The sequence below is a fragment of the Aquarana catesbeiana genome, linkage group LG02, assembly GCF_042186555.1.
Source record: "Aquarana catesbeiana isolate 2022-GZ linkage group LG02, ASM4218655v1, whole genome shotgun sequence".
Lineage (NCBI taxonomy): Eukaryota > Metazoa > Chordata > Amphibia > Anura > Ranidae > Aquarana > Aquarana catesbeiana.
In genome coordinates, this window is record NC_133325.1 from 672395376 (window position 1) to 672412486 (window position 17111).

Sequence of the window (17111 nt, forward strand, 5' to 3'; positions counted from 1 at the left end):
GAATAAAATCTCCTCGCTGGGTTATGTCTAAAGATTCTGTCACAACCTGTATGTAACTGGATATCTTGAGGCAGCCAATGTGACAATCAATAAAACAAATTCCATGATGTGGCATGATTTAGAAACTCTGCTGAAAGGTGGTAAATTTTAAGCAGGATGTCACAAACTGACAAATGAGAAATAAATTAGATTTGCATAACCTGCTCATTAACAACTTTGCCTACTCTACATATTACCTTTCACCTAATATACAGTATCAAGGCTCTGACGTATTTGTTCCTTGTGCATTTGTTTGGATACATAGGAAGGAAGCTTTGAAACCACAAAATTACATAACCAAATGTGCGGCGCTAAGACCAAACGGTGAATAATGAAATAACTAATATAAAAAATATATATTGCACAAATCTACTGAAAAATATATTAAATAAATGAATATATTAAATTTTTAATAAAATATATCCTATGAAACAAATCCAAAAGCGTGCAAATAACATTCAATAACTCATGATGTCCAAAAATAAAGTGGAAGTGCTCCGTGTGCTGCACAATATCCTTAAAATATATATGTGGAATCAAACTCTTTGACAGTCCATCATAAAACCATAGATAAAAGTGATGCTGGTGCCTTCATGCAGTGCGCACACAATCCTCATGTACCCCTCCACCAGATGTACCCTCACCTTAAGGGCTGTGTATAAAAGCCTGTAGTAAAGGTTAAAGGGGTTGTAAAGGAAAAAATATTATCTCCTAACTAGCTTCCTTTTACCTAATTCAGTGCTCGTTCACTAACCTCTTCCATCGATTTCCCTTGCAAATGTCCTTTTTTCTTCATTAAAATCCTCACTTCCTGTTATTCTGTATGTAACTACACACCATCAGGCGAGCCATTCTGCCTGGTGGTGAGTGTCATGCTCACCCCCACCCTTGGACTACAGGAGTGCGTCAGGACGCTCTCTATGTTGAACATAGAGACACAAGGGCTGTGTGTTAGTGGGCGTGTAAATCACACAGCAGCGCCACCTCCCTTGGCTTAGTTTCTATTCTTCACTGGCCCGCCTTGACTCCGCCCCCTTGCTGCCTGGATGAAATAGTCCTGCTGCTTAGGCTGGGGAGGCGGGAATGGGTGGATACTAGGGGCGGCGTGTGGATGAGAACTTTGCTTGTTCTCGTAAGGCAAAAAAAAAGGCCATGCGCAATGCCGCTAAGCGTAATGGGAACTGTAGTTCCGTTATTGCCGTGACGTCGCTGTAGTGCACGCGCACCTCAAACCAGGAAATACAGCATACTAACTACACAAGAAAGCTAATGATTTATAAGCACTCTTTAAAGAGGTATCTAAATTTTTTAAATGAAAATAATTACTTTTTTCGATATAAGCACTTGACGAGGAATAATTATAGGGGTAAACATTTTTTCCTTTACAACATTAAGAGATCCTCCTATGATTCCTCCTTCCTGTGGCAATTATTTGGCTTAAAATGTGGATCAAAAACAACTCCTTCCTCCTGGTTACCAGCAGCCTCCTCTCATATGTCACATGTTGAAGATATTTATTATCTGATAGGAGGGTTGCTGTGCTCCCATATATAAGAATATTCCACTCTAGTGCCAAAACGGACCCCAGTGGTGATTACTATGTAGTGTACTGGTCGTTGCCATTTTTCTTTAGCCCACATTAATACCTAAGCAGTGCCCATTTTCTTGTAGCGGTGTTTACAATCACTGTGACTCTACTGCTATAACAATCCCTTTAATGCCCCGTACACACGGTCGGACTTTGTTCGGACATTCCAACAACAAAATCCTAGGATTTTTTCCGACGGATGTTGGCTCAAACTTGTCTTGCATACACACGGTCACACAAAGTTGTCATAAAATCCGATCGTTCTATACGCGGTGACGTAAAACACGTACGTCGGGACTATAAACGGGGCAGTGGCCAATAGCTTTCATCTCTTTATTTATTCTGAGCATGCGTGGCACTTTGTCCGTCGGATTTGTGTACACACGATAGGAATTTCCGACAACGGATTTTGTTGTCGGAAAATTTTATCTCCTGCTCTCCAACTTTGTGTGTCGGAAAATCCGATGGAAAATGTCCGATGGAGCCCACACACGGTCGGAATTTCCGACAACACGCTCCGATCGGACATTTTCCATCGGAAAATCCGACCGTGTGTACGGGGCATAAGTGTGTAATAGTAGTGCACACAGCCACCACCAATTAAAATACAATATTAGCACAGTTCTGTGTGCACTCCTTATCCCCACATCTAATAAAATAACTGGTATATTATCTACACTTACATCACTGAAAGTATGTAAAAAATGTAAATAAAAAAATTTATATAAAAATATTAAGAATATTGAATCTATATATTACTATATTATTGCTATTCTAATCATGAGAAAATCTATATAGAACATAATCAGTATATATATTTGTGATATTTATAGTTAAAAATTACAAAATGGTATTAAAAATATATAATTAAAAACATTAAAAATAAAAACAATTGTAGGACAAATTCCTTATTTAATTCTTCTAATGAGCCCAATTCGTATACCCACAAGGATTCTCTTTGACTGAGTGTCCTAATACGGTGACTCCCCCTCCAGTGTCTTTTATATTTTTCTAAACCCCAAAACTTCATCCCTAATACTTCTCTGTTCTGGAGTGATGATACAGGTATTCCTCCTTTTTACCTTTAGTTATTTGGTACACATGTTCTTTTATCCTTATATGCATGGCCCTCTTGGTTCTCCCTACATATATCATACTACATGGGCATTACAGGGCATATACTACCCCCTCTGTATTGCACGATATAAAATCCCTAAGTGTGTATTCCTTCCCATTCTGGCTATTGGTGAATTTATCTCTTTTGTTAATATTGCTCGTGGCTGCCCTACAACTATAGCATCTGCCATAGGCATAGAAACCCTTTCCATCAAATATAGTGATGGTATTAGCAACTGGGGGTTCCACTACATTTTTAACCAATCTGTCTTTTAGATTGGTGGCTCTTTTATATATGAACCTTTTCTGGGATAAATAATTTTAGGATGTCATATTTTAATATATTCCAATATTTCTCAATAATCCTTTTGACCTGTTTATGTTGTAGATTATAATCCATTATCAGTACTAGGGGTAATTCCTGTCTTTCCTGTGCTGGTTTATTCGCTAATAATACATTTCTTTTTATGTTACCAACATCCTGTCTCTTCTTTTCAATAAAAGCCTGATCATAACCTTTCATAATACATTTATTTGCTAACTGCGTTGACTGTTCCTCGTAGTCACTTATGTTGGTACAGTTTCTTTTGATCCTGGGGAACGGTTCTCTCGGTACATTAACCAGCCAGGGTTTGTGATGACAACTATTTTGTGGTATGTACGAATTTCTGTCCATAAATTTAAAGTGGGTTTTCGTGATTATCTTATTATTTTCATTACTGATTTCCAGGTCCAGGAAATGGATCTTCGTATGACTAAGTTCCCATGTCAATGAAATATTTTTATTATTCTTATTCATTCCCAACAGAAAATATATATAAAAGTGTAGCACTATAAACTCAATAAATGTGTACATCAAAAGCCCATAGATGCATGTGTACAGTGAATAAATTATGTCAAACAATATATAACTATAAAACTGATTGACAATATGTAGTTAATCAGCAAAACTACTAAGTGAAACAATAGTGCACCTTATAAGCAAATATAACAGTGACTAGTATAGAAGAAGCAGTAACGATTCAATACATTCAGCACCTCAAATATTATGTGAAAAACCTTAGAACATAATAGTCCATTTCAAATTTGTGAAACAATTTGTGAAAGGCACCAAAAGTCCATGGGGGTAGTGCATAAGCAATGATGGAAAAATGTCTCCCGAACTCACAGGTGGATAGTTAAACCAAATCTCACAGGTAAATGGACAGTGGAAGGACCGTAAGTGCACAGAAGATTTAAATCAGTGCCGGGGCCATCACCAGAGAATGAAGAGGCTTACCGGAACTCAATGACCTGAAATGGCATACGCCATACAAGTCAAAAAAGCTTGATGACCAACAGGTCTGGGCAATATGTCTTGTCAGATGTCATCAGCATACAGCGAAAAGGGATATCAGCACGGCTTCCACATCCATAGACACTCCAACATAAGTCAAATGAATGGTTCGTATGTCATGCGAGGAGTAAAAATACTCACATAGCGTGATAGCGTTTAAATACTGGTTTATTAAAATGATTAAAAACAGACTCACATGTTTAGAAGATAGGAAACAGCATAACCATCATATAGCGGCAGTCGTGAGGGGTCCACCCGACATGTTTCAACTAAAAAGTCATCATCATCATGAGATGATGACTTTTTAGTTGAAACATGTCTGTTATTTTTACCCTGAGTCTACGGGTGTGTTAGCTGCTACCTCAGTATTCTTCCTTTTTTTTTTTTTGATCTAGCGCAGCGCTGTACTTACCCCTTTATCTGTTCATTCCCAACAGGAATGTATTGATCTCCTACTCACTGCCTTCCCAAAAAATAATCAAATCGATAAATCTATTGTACATTCTCAATTGATATGGTGAGTTATATAATGCCTCTTCTTCCCGTTTGGCCATATACAAATTCGCTATGCTTGGGGCAAACCTAGCCCCCATGGCTACCCTCTCTTAGTTTGTAGCTAGTAACGAAGGATTTGGAAACGCTAAATATAAAGAAACCCACAGGTCAGGGGCATATCGAGGAGGGGATCAAAACTTTGGAATAAAGAAAGATCTGGTAGTTAGACCAGCCGACAGGTGCTGAAAGGTGATCCTACTAGACAATATAAAAAAGAAAAGATAAAGGTTTAATCAATGAAGGCACCAGCATCACTTTTATCTATGGTTTTATGATGGACTGTCAAAGAATTTGATTCAACATATATATTAAGGATATTGTGCAGCACATGGAGCACTTGCACTTCATTTTTGGACAGTATAAGTTACTGAATGGTATTTGCGCGCTTTTGGATTTGTTTCATGGGATATATTTTATTATTAATTTAACATATTCATTTAATATATTTTTCAGTAGATTTGTGATTTTTATATATATATATATATATATATATATATATATATATATATATATATATATATATATATATATTAATTGTATCTAGTTATTTAATTTAGTTATTTACTGTTTGGCCTTAGCGTCGCACATTTGTTATGTAATTTTGTATTGTCACGGGGAAGTGTGGGGAGTGCTGGCAGCTGTCTATATTTTATACTGGTTTATTTATTTTTCATTTTCCGTTTCATTAAGTTTAGCAGCTCACAAGGTTTTCACCTATAAGCTTTGAAACCAGATCAAAGATTTCAGCTGGCATTTGTGAGATTTTTTTGAGTACTTTTGATCTGTAACTTATTAGTCAGTTCAGAAACATTTAAGAAAAAGGAAGGAATTGGCAAATGAATTCTCTGGTAGAAAGCCTGGGAACAACGTGTACTAGAACCACGGAGATGACTGATCAGCTGGAGGTGGAATCATACAGACAGCTATAGTCAGATAACAATTTATAAAGACGTGTCTGTGTTATATAGCATAAATCATAGCAGGCTTCTACAAGCTAAATTAAAATTTGACAGCTGCTGTAGAAGTACAGAGGGATTCCCTTGTTTTGCCAGTTTCTCGGGAGCTATGAACGCCAATTTAACTGCAAGGCTGACTTCCATTGCTGGAAACTTACAACATTCCTAGTGCGTAATCAGGGATGAAGATGGGATTGAGAGTAAAGCTCCCCATAGACTGTTCAAACCATGTATTGGCAGGCTGAAGGCACCCAAGGTGATTAATCGCCAAACTTTGGTACAACCAGCCTGCTGAATTTTACATGGGACTACTGCCAGCTCCTGTTATAGCCGCTAGCAATAGTCACTGTGTTCTACCAGCGGGGACGGTTCCCCCCCCCCCCCCCCCCCCCGAAGCCCCCCCGAAGCCCCCCCCCAACCCCGATGGGAGAACGCAATGGCTCTGCGGGAGGTATTATTATTATTATTGTTATACAGGGTTTATATAGCGCCAACAGTTTGCACAGCGCTTTACAACATGGGGGCAAACAGTACAGTTGCAATACAATTCAATACAGGAGGGATCAGAGGGCCCTGCTCGTTAGCGCTTAGTCTAGAAGGGAGGGTCAAGTGGAACAAGAGGTAACAGCTGTGGGGGATGATCAGATGGAGAAAATGAAAATAAAGTTGTTAGGTGTGGGTAGGATAGGCTTCTCTGTGGAGGGTTTTCAGGGATCATCTAAAAGCTAATAGAGTAGGAGATAATTGGACAGATTGGGGTAAGGCGCTCCATAGGATTGGAGAGGCTCTGGAAAAGTCCTGGAGGCAAGCATGGCAGGAGGTAATGAGGGAGCTAGAGTGCAGGTGGTCTTGAGAAGAACAAAGAGAACAATTAGGTTGGTATTTTGAGACTAGGTCAGTGATGGTACATGGGGGCAGAGTTGTGGATGGCTTTGTGTAAGTAGTTAGTATTTTGAATATAATTAGTTGGGTGAGCGGAAGCCAGTGGAGGGATTGACAGAGAGGAGTAGCAGACAGAGTAATTGGTAGGGTGGATGAGTCTGGCAGCAGCATTCATGTTTGCTTAAAGGGGGGATAGACTAGAGGTAAGCCAATGAGGAGGGAGTTGCAGTAATCGAGGCAAGAGATGGCCAGGGAGTGAATTAAGAGCGTTGTGTCATTGGTTAGAAAGGGGGGTATTTTGGAGATGATGTGGAAGTTGAAGCGGCAAGATTTGGACAGTGATTGGACATGGGGCTTAAAGGAGAGTTCAGAGTCCTTATAGTTGTGCAATCGATTTTGACAGAGAAGTCAGGGGAAGAGGTACGTGGGGGAAAAATGATAAGTTTGGTTTTGGATAGAATAAGTTTGAGGAAGTAGTGTGACATCCAGACTGAGATATCTGATAGTAAATTAATCATACGTGAGGAGACTGAAGGAGTGAGCTGAGGGGTGGAGAAATAAATTTGAGTGTCGTCAGCATAGAGATGGTATTGGAAGCCATGGAAGGCTATCAGCTGACCCAGGAAGGAGGTGTAGATTGAAAATAGGAGTGGTCCAAGAACAGAACTTGGCGGACCCCAACAGAGAAAGGAAGAGGAGAGGAGGAAGTAGAATTGTAAGTAACGCTAAAGGTGCGGTTGGATAAGTAGGAAGAGAACCAACGAAGAGTACAGTCATGGAGACCAAAGTCATGGAGTTTTTTGAGGAGGAGGGGGTGGTCAACCATATCAGAGGCAGCAGAGAGGTCCAGGAGTAGGAGTACAGAATAGTTTCCATTGATTTTGGCTATTAGTAGATCGTTTGTTAGTTTTAGGAGAGCAGTTTTTGTAGGATGTTGAGAATGAAATCCAGCCTGAAGGGGATCAAGAAGGCTATTATATTGGCAAGGTGGTCGCTCAGTTGGTTGTAGACCAGACGTTCAAGGAGTTTGGATAAAAAGGTGAGCAAGGAGATGGGGCGTAGGTTGTTAAGATTGGATGGGTCCTGTGAGGGCTTTTTAAGTATGGGGCTGACAAGTGCATGTTTTAGAGAGATGGGGAAGATGCCAGAAGAGGGAGAGATTGAAGATGTGGGTTAGAGAGTGTAGAATGGAGCCAGAGGGTGAACGTAGCATTTTCGAGGGAACAGGATCCAGGGGGCAGGTGGTAAGATGGGCGTTGGCAAGTAGTTTAGCAACCTCGTCTATTGTGGTGGGGTATTGCTCCATCAACACCAACTGTGTTGAGGGGGAATAGTCTATGGACGGCTTTAGGCTATCTCTCACTTCCCCTGCAGCAGACTAACATTATTCTCCTAAGATACTCGTTTCACACCTAGGCACTGTCATTTTGCTAGAGCTGAAGGACTGCCTTTTAAACCTGTTCCCTTCCCCTCTGTAAATGATTGTATTTTACGCTAACAATAAACCTATCTTATTTTGTTCCGTAGTAAATTCAAGTCGGTGACTCGGTGTAGTGTGTAAAAATCTGAATCTTGGCTACATACTAAAATACACTGGTAACAAGCTAACGTGTTTTGGCTGTGACAGCCTTCATTATAGCACCTATCTTCTTTTGGACTCTTAAATATAAGATTTGAAAGCATTTTGATCCTGTCAGAAATTCTGTGAGCTCCTAAATTCCTTTGCACTCTACAGTGTCAATCAAGATGATCATCCCTGCCCAATTCACTCATCGAAACTCCAGAAAATTCCCCTCTGTCTTGAAAATGAGGGGGGGGGGGGGGGTAGTTCTGTAGTCCTAAACAATTTGTTTGCAAAGTAGAAATGCTTCTCTTCCATAGATAATGGTACAATGAGCAAGTTTTTTCACTACTTTACTGGCAGGATAACCAGGTAAAAATAAATGTAGGAGAGCCTGAAAAAAAATGAGAACTAATTTTAGATACATACTAACCACTTGATGACCAAGCCTTTTCTGGCACTTTTTTTGTTTAGAAGTTTAAATCGTTATTTTTTGCTAGAAAATTACTTATAGCCTCCAAACATATTTTATATAATATATATACACACACATTTGTATTTTTGCAGAGACCCTAGGGAATAAAATGGCGATAGCTGCAATTTGTTTTTGTCACGCAGTATTTGTGCAGCGGTTTTTCAAGTGCGATTTTTGGGGAAAAGAGACAACCAATTGCTCAATATTTTTGTATAATATGAAAATGTTACGCCAAGTAAATAGATACCTAACGTGTCATGCTTTAAAATTGCACTCGTGGAATGGTGAAACTACGGTAGTTAAAAATCTCCATAGGTGACGCTTTAAACGCCATTACAGGTTACCTGTTTAGCGTTAGAGAGGGTCTAGCACTAGAATTATTGCTCTCGCTCGAACAGTCACGGTGATGCCTCAAATGTGTGGTGCGAACACTGTTTACATATGCATGGAGTGATGGGGGCGCTTTAATTCTTTATTTTTTTTTTATTTTTTACACTGTCCCTTTTTAATTTTTTTGTAAAAGAAATAAGGGCAACAGGTCCTCTCTATGAAGAAATCTGGGGTCAAAAAGACCTAAAATCTCTTCTTTAGGCCCATTTAACACAGCGCCTCCGCTATGCAGAATCTGCTCGGTGGGGGATCTCTCCTCTATGGGGCAATCGGATGGAAACGTACCGCCTGTCTGTCTGTTTCCATCTGGTCCAATCCACCAGATGGAAAATAGGACCACCATCCTTTGATTTTTTTTTTGGCGGACAGGAATGGATGGCGGTGGATATTTGACATCCTCCGCTCCATAGAGCGGAATCTGATCGGACAGCCCATGTGAAAGTGGCCTTACCCTTTTTAAAAGCAAAAGATCGGGGGAAAAAACAAATGTTTTTGATCTTTTGCTGTAAAAAAATGTTTACGCCCTGGACCGCCCTGAGGCCACAGAGGCAATCTAAGAACAATCTACTCTTTGATCGTCTCCTGTGACCAGCTGGCAGCACCATCGAATTGTTTCTCGGACTAGGTGGTGGAAACGGTAAGCCCGAGAGATACCGGCAAGGGGTTGGGTGTCACCCCATTTAAGCCCCATCCCACGAAAGCCAGCCGCTGGCTGAAAAAAAATCAATATCGAGCTTATGGCTGATATCTTCAGCCATAATCCCGGTAAATCACTTGCAAACCAAAAATATATATGGATTGTGGTCAGCAAGTGGTTAAAGTGGTTCTAAAGACTCGAGGTTTATTACTTTCATGCATTCTATGCATGAAGATAAAAAAACCTCTGTGCAGCAGCCCCCTTAATACATACCTGAGCCCCATTGCGATCTGGTGATGTGCACGAGAGCCTCGGCTATCCGGGGACTCTCACTTCTCGTTGGCTAAGACAGCACCAGGAGTTATTGGCTCCCGCTGCTGTTAATCACAGCCAGTGAGCCAATGAGGACAAAGGGGTGGGGCCAAGCCACAGCTGTGTGTGAATGGACATGCAGAGCAGCAGCTTGGGAGTGAGCCTGCTCGGGTGCCCCAAAAGCAAACTGCTTGCTCTTGGGGGCACTTGGAAGGTGGGAGGAGCCAGGAGCACCCATGTGAGAAGAGGAGGTTTCAGGCTTCTTTGTGCAAAACAATTGCACAGAACAGATAAGTATGACGTTTGTTATTTAACAAAAAAAACACCTTTAATATCACTTTAAAGATAAAAGATACAGCTTTTGTAAAGCATTTTTTTTTCATTTTTTTGTGACATGTCAGAAATGTATTCATGCACACTTGTTGCCCACTTTAATACTATAATAACAACTGCTATGATATTGATAAACCACTAAATCAGGATGTCTCTGAGCTGTGCTTTATTTCCTGTGGCAGACCCATTTGCTTAACTCCCACCATTAGAAACAAAAAGTACACAGGTCAATAGTTTTTACTTTTCATTTTCTGGGCGGCCTGAGCTTTTCCCCATAATACCAGAGATGACATTCCTGTGTGTAGTTTATGAAAATATTTTAATATTCATATTAAGGTTCACTGCTAATATAAATGATCAAGACTGACATCGGAATCAAAGCAAATCATCTACTAATAGATCTGGCATCAGGCCCACATTGATGATGGACTAATTCTACACCTTGAGAGATGGCAACTAACAAGGGACAAAAAACAGTTCTAAGCAGGAGTAGTGCGACTTGACAAACATTATTAATTTCCCTAAGTTCTTCAAAAGAACATGATACCCAGGTGCCCTTTTTTTCCTAAGCAACATTGCACTGAGCAGTTTTTGTAGCAATTACCGTTCTCAGGGGAGTTTTTGTTCCGATTACACGTTCAGCTGCAGCATTCACAACAAACCTTTGGCAAGCTCTGAGGACCAGGTGCACAAACCCCCACTGATAAAGGTTGAATTATACCCTTTTCTTTGCCTGACAGGTATATTTGCCTGCTGATCAGTTTAACTCTTTCCTGCGCACTGACACTCATTGTACACACCTGCAGCCAAGTCCACATACAGTCTGAAGGTTTTTTTTTTTTTTTTAAATAAAATCCTGGGCTTTTATAGACGGGGGTTTGGCTGGAGATTTCCCAACCAATTTGTGCCCTTAATTTATACAGTAACTTTTGTTTCCCAAATCCTTGGGACACTGGGCTTTTCACAGAATCTCCAGTGAAATTACCAGTAAGGTTTATTTAAAATGTTTTAAATGAGCAAATCTCTGCTTCTACCTGGAAGTGTGAAAAACCAGCACTGTTAGTCCCCTTCTACATGGATCTAACCCATGTGTGTCCTGTCCTGAATTTTAGTGTGTCTAGGAAGCACAGGTGCAGTATCCAGTACCAATGTCTGCAGCCTGAAAATACACTGCAGCAGGACTGAACACTGTACTGAGTGCTAGAGGCGTTTCAGGCCTTAGGCGTGCAGGGACGTGTGCCCAGAACTCAGGCATTCTCATAGTTTTGTATTCCAGAACCTGTAAGGAATCGGCTACTTTTAGAAGGTAAAATGTAAGTGCAGTTGCTTGGTTTCTCACACCACCGCAGTGATGATTCCATCATAAGTAGAATTATTATACAGGATTTATATAGCGCCAACAGTTTACGCAGCTCTTTACAATATAAAAGGGAGACAATACAGTTATAATGCAATTAATTACAAGAGGATTAAGAGGGTCCTGCTCAGAATAGCTTACAATCTAATAGGGTGGGGCAGGTGGTACAAAAGGTTGTAACTGTGGGGAATGAGCTGATGAAAGTGATAGAAGATTAGTTGGAGACGTGATAGGCTTTCCTGAAGAGATGAGTTTTCAGGGATCGCCTGAAGGTAGCAAGAGTAGGGGATAGCTGGACAGGTGGAGGTAGAGAGTTCCAGAGGATGGGAGAGGCTCTGGAGAAAAGCATGGGAGGAGACGACAAGAGAGCTTGAGAGTAGGAGGTCTTGAAAAGAGCGGAGAGGATGATTTGGGTGATATTTGGAGACAAGATTGGTGATGTGGCTTGGGGCAGAGTTGTGAATGGCTTTGTATGTTGTGGTTAGTATTTAGTATATTGAATTTAATTCGCTGGGTGATTTGGAGCCAGTATAGGGATTGAAGGTGAGGGTTGGCAGACACTGAGCGGTTGGTAAGGTGGAGTTTTAGAGAGATTCAGTTTAAGGAAGTGGTGCGACATCCATGCTGTTCTGTCAGTAAGTTAGTAATGTGAGAGGAGACTGAAGGAGTGAGGTGAGGAGTAGACAGATAGATTTGGGTGTCTTTGGCATATAAGTGGTATTGGAAGCCATGGGTGGTTATCAAGGGACCAAGGGAGGAGGTGTAGATAGAGAAGAGAGGGGGTCCAAGAACCAGAGCCTTGGGGGATCCCCACATAAAAGGGCAATGGAGAGGAGGAGACAGAGTTGTAGGTGACACTGAAGAAGCGCTGTGATAGATAGGCAGAGAACCAGGATAGAGCAGAATCTCGTAGGCCAAGGGAATGTAGTTTGAGAAGGAGCGGGTGATCAACAGTATCAAAGGCCATAGAGAGGTCAAGTAATAGTAGTATGGAGTACTAGCTGTTGATTTTAGCAGTTAGTAAATTGTTAGTGAGCTTTAGTAAGGCAGCTTCCGTGGAGTGCTGCGAGCGAAAGCCAAGACTGTAAGGGGTCAAGAAGGTTATTTTCACTGAGGTAGGAGCTAAGATGGTTGTAGACTAAGTGTTCTAGAAGTTTAGAGGTGAATGGGAGCAATGAGATGGGTCTTAAGTTGTTCCAGTTGGTGGGGTCCAGTGAGGGCTTTTTAAGTATGGGAGTGATCTGCGCATGTTTTAGAGGGGAGGGGAAGGTGCCACTAGAGAGGGAGAGATTGAAGATGTAAGGGAGCATAGGATAGAAGAAGAGGGTGACCATAGTAGTTGTGAGGGAAAAGGATCCAAGGGACAATTGGTTAGGTGGGCATCTGAGAAGTTTTGTAACCTCTTCAGTAGTAGCCATTAGAATTAGATGCCAGAACTTCGATGCAGACAATGCCCCATGTGCCCATGTCCATACAATGTTTACAGGTGTTTTCTCCTTTGCCTGTACTTAAAATGTCTTAAAGTAACCATTGCACCTGTGCCAACACTTTGGATGGCCAGTGTTTCCTAGAAAAGCTCACTGCTTATATGCAAGTTTCATAGAGGAAGAGATGTAGTAATTGTAGGATGAAGAGATTCTGAAGCCTGTAGACACTGACCTCCCATCAAAAGTGTAAATGCTGTATTGGCTAGAGATGGGGACAGCATAGAGGGGCAGGATTTATAACATGAAGTAACTGCATTTACGCTTTAAAGGGAAACTCCACCCAAACAAGAAAAAAAATGGGCTTTTGGCAAGATAAATCACAAGCTTGTTTCTTACAACTCTTCTGAGCTCTTTCAAAGTTAAGCGTTTGTGCGACTTGATTCTCCTTAGTACAATATAAAGAATTTGGGCCTCCAGCTGTACCTAGAGTACCATCCTCTTTATGGTCTTATGGGCTGACTTTTAGTTTAAGCAAGTTTTATACATGCATTATTGGATGAATTTTGCCAGTAATAACTGATTTTCTGTTAGAATCTAAACCTAAAAATTGCTTGCCTCTTGTTGCCTGTACATCAGCATTTTAAATCAGGGGTCCTCAACCTTTTTGAAGAGCAAGGGGCACTTAAGTGATTTGGTAACCGGTCGCAGGCCACAATAAACTATGGGCTTTTACCATCCTCAAACTTTAAATTTAAATGAGCCCTTATTGTCCTGAGTCCCCCTATAAGGCTGCTTTTCCACTGATGTTCTGTGGTTTACCCATATCGTGGGTGCAGCTCAGTGCACTTGCAGGTTAGCTGCACTGAGCCGTAGACTTATATTACATCTTGCGGTTGTAGTGCACTTTCTGAAAGTGCACCAAAACGCCTGCATTCATGTATTTTGGTGTGTTTTCAGAAAGTGCACTAAACTCACAGGATATAAGTCTATGGATCAATGCAGCTAACCTACAGGAAAGCCGCAGGTGCACTGCATCAATCGATCAGTGTGAAAGCAGCCTAATAACCATGCAGAAAGATTGCTCATATATGACAAAACTCTGATATTATAAGCCCATTACTGGGATGCCCAAACTGTGATTTTTCATAAACTGACCTTCCTTCCTTCACTTTCTGCATCTTCAGGAATCGCCAGCTGTTTAAAATGTTGCTGTCCCAGGCGGAGTGCATTTGGTATCACTCCTGGGCCAGGAGCCAGCGCCATAGAGTAAGCATCGGCTTATGCAGCTCCTGCTCCCTCGACAGCCGCTTGCTTCCTCTACTGCTGGCTCTATCCACAACACTGATGTTCTGGGAAGGTGGATCAGCAACCCACGATCTGGGCTTGTTGACCCACCATCCCAGAGCAGGAGGTCGCGGACCACTTGAGACCTGATGCAAGTATAATAGTTCTGGTATTGTGTAAAAATGAATCCAGGGTTAAAAACCCAACCACAAGATGGACTCACCCATGGCCAGATCTGACCTTAAACATGTATAAAATAAAATACTGCAGAATACTATGTTTGCACAATTGAGTGTATTGTGTTTCCTGGTGATTTTTTTTTTTTTTCTGTCACAGTTCTACTTTCAAAAGTGAATGTTGAATATATATGTATAAAAATATTGGTACAGTGCTTATTTTGTCCTCTTGGTTTGATTTTCAGTTGGACTTGATCACGGATTTGTTGGGAACACCATCACTTGAAGCAATGAGGACGGCTTGTGAAGGCGCCAAGGCACATATACTCAGGGGTCCTCATAAACAGGTAATGCAGCCATCTGGATTATTTTACTGTAGAACTGAAAATAAAAGCATCACACACAAGCTGAAAACCAGCGCAACTATACATTTGAAGTGACTGTCCTAAAACAAAAGAAACACAATTAGCAGTTATAAAGTGCAGGCATATGGAGGTCTGCACAAACCGCTTTATAGTGACACCAAACTCTGGTTTTAGAACAAATTTTTAATCAGTATGCATTCCTAAAGTGATTGTAAAGCCTTGAGTTTTTGTTTTTGTTTTATAAATAACAAACATGTTATAGTTACCTCTTCTGTGCAGTTGGTTTTGCACAGAGCAGCCCTGATTGTACTCTTTTCCAGCTTCTGGCCCCTCCCTCCTATCGAGTGCCCCCAGAGTCAATGCATTAAGATAAAAAAAACCTGCCTTTACAACTCCTTTAACTCAAAGTAGCTTCTGTTGCTCTCAGCATCTTCCAGATCTCCATTTTTTTTTTTTTTTTTTGCTGTGATCTGACTTCTAAAGGGTGGCTGCAATCATTTTTCATGGGCCCACTGTGTGTAGAACGAAGGCCACCCTCTCTTGCTCACTCCCAAGATGAACTAGGGACAAGAAACATTGAAATGTCTAGTGTGCATAGAGCAGAGCGGTTAACGTGCACTGCACATTACAAACAAATGGAAGTTAGGGGGATAAGGAGAGGAAGGTTCAAGAGCTCATGGAGGACATTACAAAGAGACAGAAAAATGCAGACAGAAACCATTTCATGCAAAATAGATTCAAGTAGTGGTTGTGAATGGATATTTTTTGGAGAATAAGGATGTTTAGTGCCACTATCCTTTTAAAAAGCCCCCTTAAAGTGATACTAAAGTCTTGTTTTTTTATGTTTGTTATTTTTAAACATGTCGTACTTGCCTGCTCTGTGCAGTGGTTTTGCACAGAGCAGCCCAGATCCTCCTCTTGTCGGTTGCCACGTTAGCACTCTTGGCCCCTCCCTCCTGCTAAGTGCCCCCACAGCAAGCAGTTTGCTATGGGGGCACCGGAGCCGAGTCGCTGCTGTGTCCATTCAGACACGTAGCCGCGACTCGGCCCCACCCCAGCTCTCTCCTCATTGACTCACTTGACTTGACAGCAGCAGGAGCCAATGGTGCCTGCTGCTGTCTCAGCCAATAAGAAGGGAAAATCCCGGACAGTTGAGGCTCTCGTGCAACATTGCTGGATCGAGATGAGGCTCAGGTAAGTATTGGGGAGGCTGAGGGGGAACGCTGCACACGGAAGGTTTTTTATCCTAATGCGCTGAGGCAGTTTTCAGGCGCTTTAGTGCTAAAAATAGAGCCTGAAAACTGCCTCCCATTCATTTGAATGTATGCTTTCACACTGGGGCAGTGCGCTTGCGGGATGGTAGAAAAAGTCCTGCAAGCAGCATCTTTGGGGCATATTTGAAGCGCTATAAATAGTGCTTCAAAAACGCCCCTATCCATTGAAATTAATGGTCAGAGCTTCCAAAGCACCTTGAAAGCACCACAAAACAGGTCTTTTTTTCATTTTTTTTAAAGGTCACTTTGTTACGTGACCTTAAAAAAGACACCCCGATAGCACCCAGAAAGCACCGCAAAAATGACCGGCGTTTTAGCTGCTGTTTTAGCAGCGCTTCAGTGTGAAAGGGGTCTAAATCTTCTGCGCACACTTGTGACAGAGAATTCCCCCCCCCCCCCCCCCCCCCCCCCCAAAACATTCCTATTGGCAAGATAGGCAACTGGTGGCGATGGTCCAATAGAATTGAAGGGCAGGTAGGGAATGCAACATCCAATATTTCCTCTAAAAGTTGGAGCTTGACCCATTAAGAATGGGCTAGCATTCTGGCGTGCAAGGAAAATTTAAATGTGCTTCCTGTGTACCTCTGGCTGCTTGCTCTTTATACCTGCTAGTAGTCTTTCTTTTTTTTTTCTTTTTTCTTTTTTTTTTTTGATACAGTATCACTTTAAGGTCCAGTCCCCTGAATCACATTCAAGAGGTCCATTGACCTTTCTGTTTTTGGACCATGTAAAAGCTGCACATATGAACAGATTTTTCCTTTTTATGACTGCTTTGAATATCCTGTCCAGGGTCCATAGCGGATATTTGCATAACTTTCTTTAGCCTTTGTTGGATTTACACCATGTTATAATTGGAATCAGTTCTGTGCAGGAGTAGGTCTGTCTTGGTGAAATATCCGAGATGCTCTTATAGAAATTCCTTAACCACTTTAAGACCAGGCCTTTTCTCACACTTTGGGGGAGATTTACTAAAATTGGAGCACTCAGAAGCTGATTGGCTAACATGCAGAGCTGTACCAGATTCTAACTTCAGCTTGTTCAGTTAAGC

The 17111-nt window shown here is 41.4% G+C and overlaps 1 protein-coding gene across 1 annotated transcript in view; it reads left to right on the top strand.

Annotated features, from left to right (window-relative positions):
• Positions 1 to 17111, top strand: part of NLK (nemo like kinase) — a 307284-nt gene that overhangs the window by 244929 nt on the left and 45244 nt on the right. The window contains exon 7 of the mRNA XM_073616684.1: positions 14670 to 14771. Coding sequence (XP_073472785.1) covers positions 14670 to 14771 — 102 coding nt within the window. The remainder of the gene's footprint in view (positions 1 to 14669; positions 14772 to 17111) is intronic.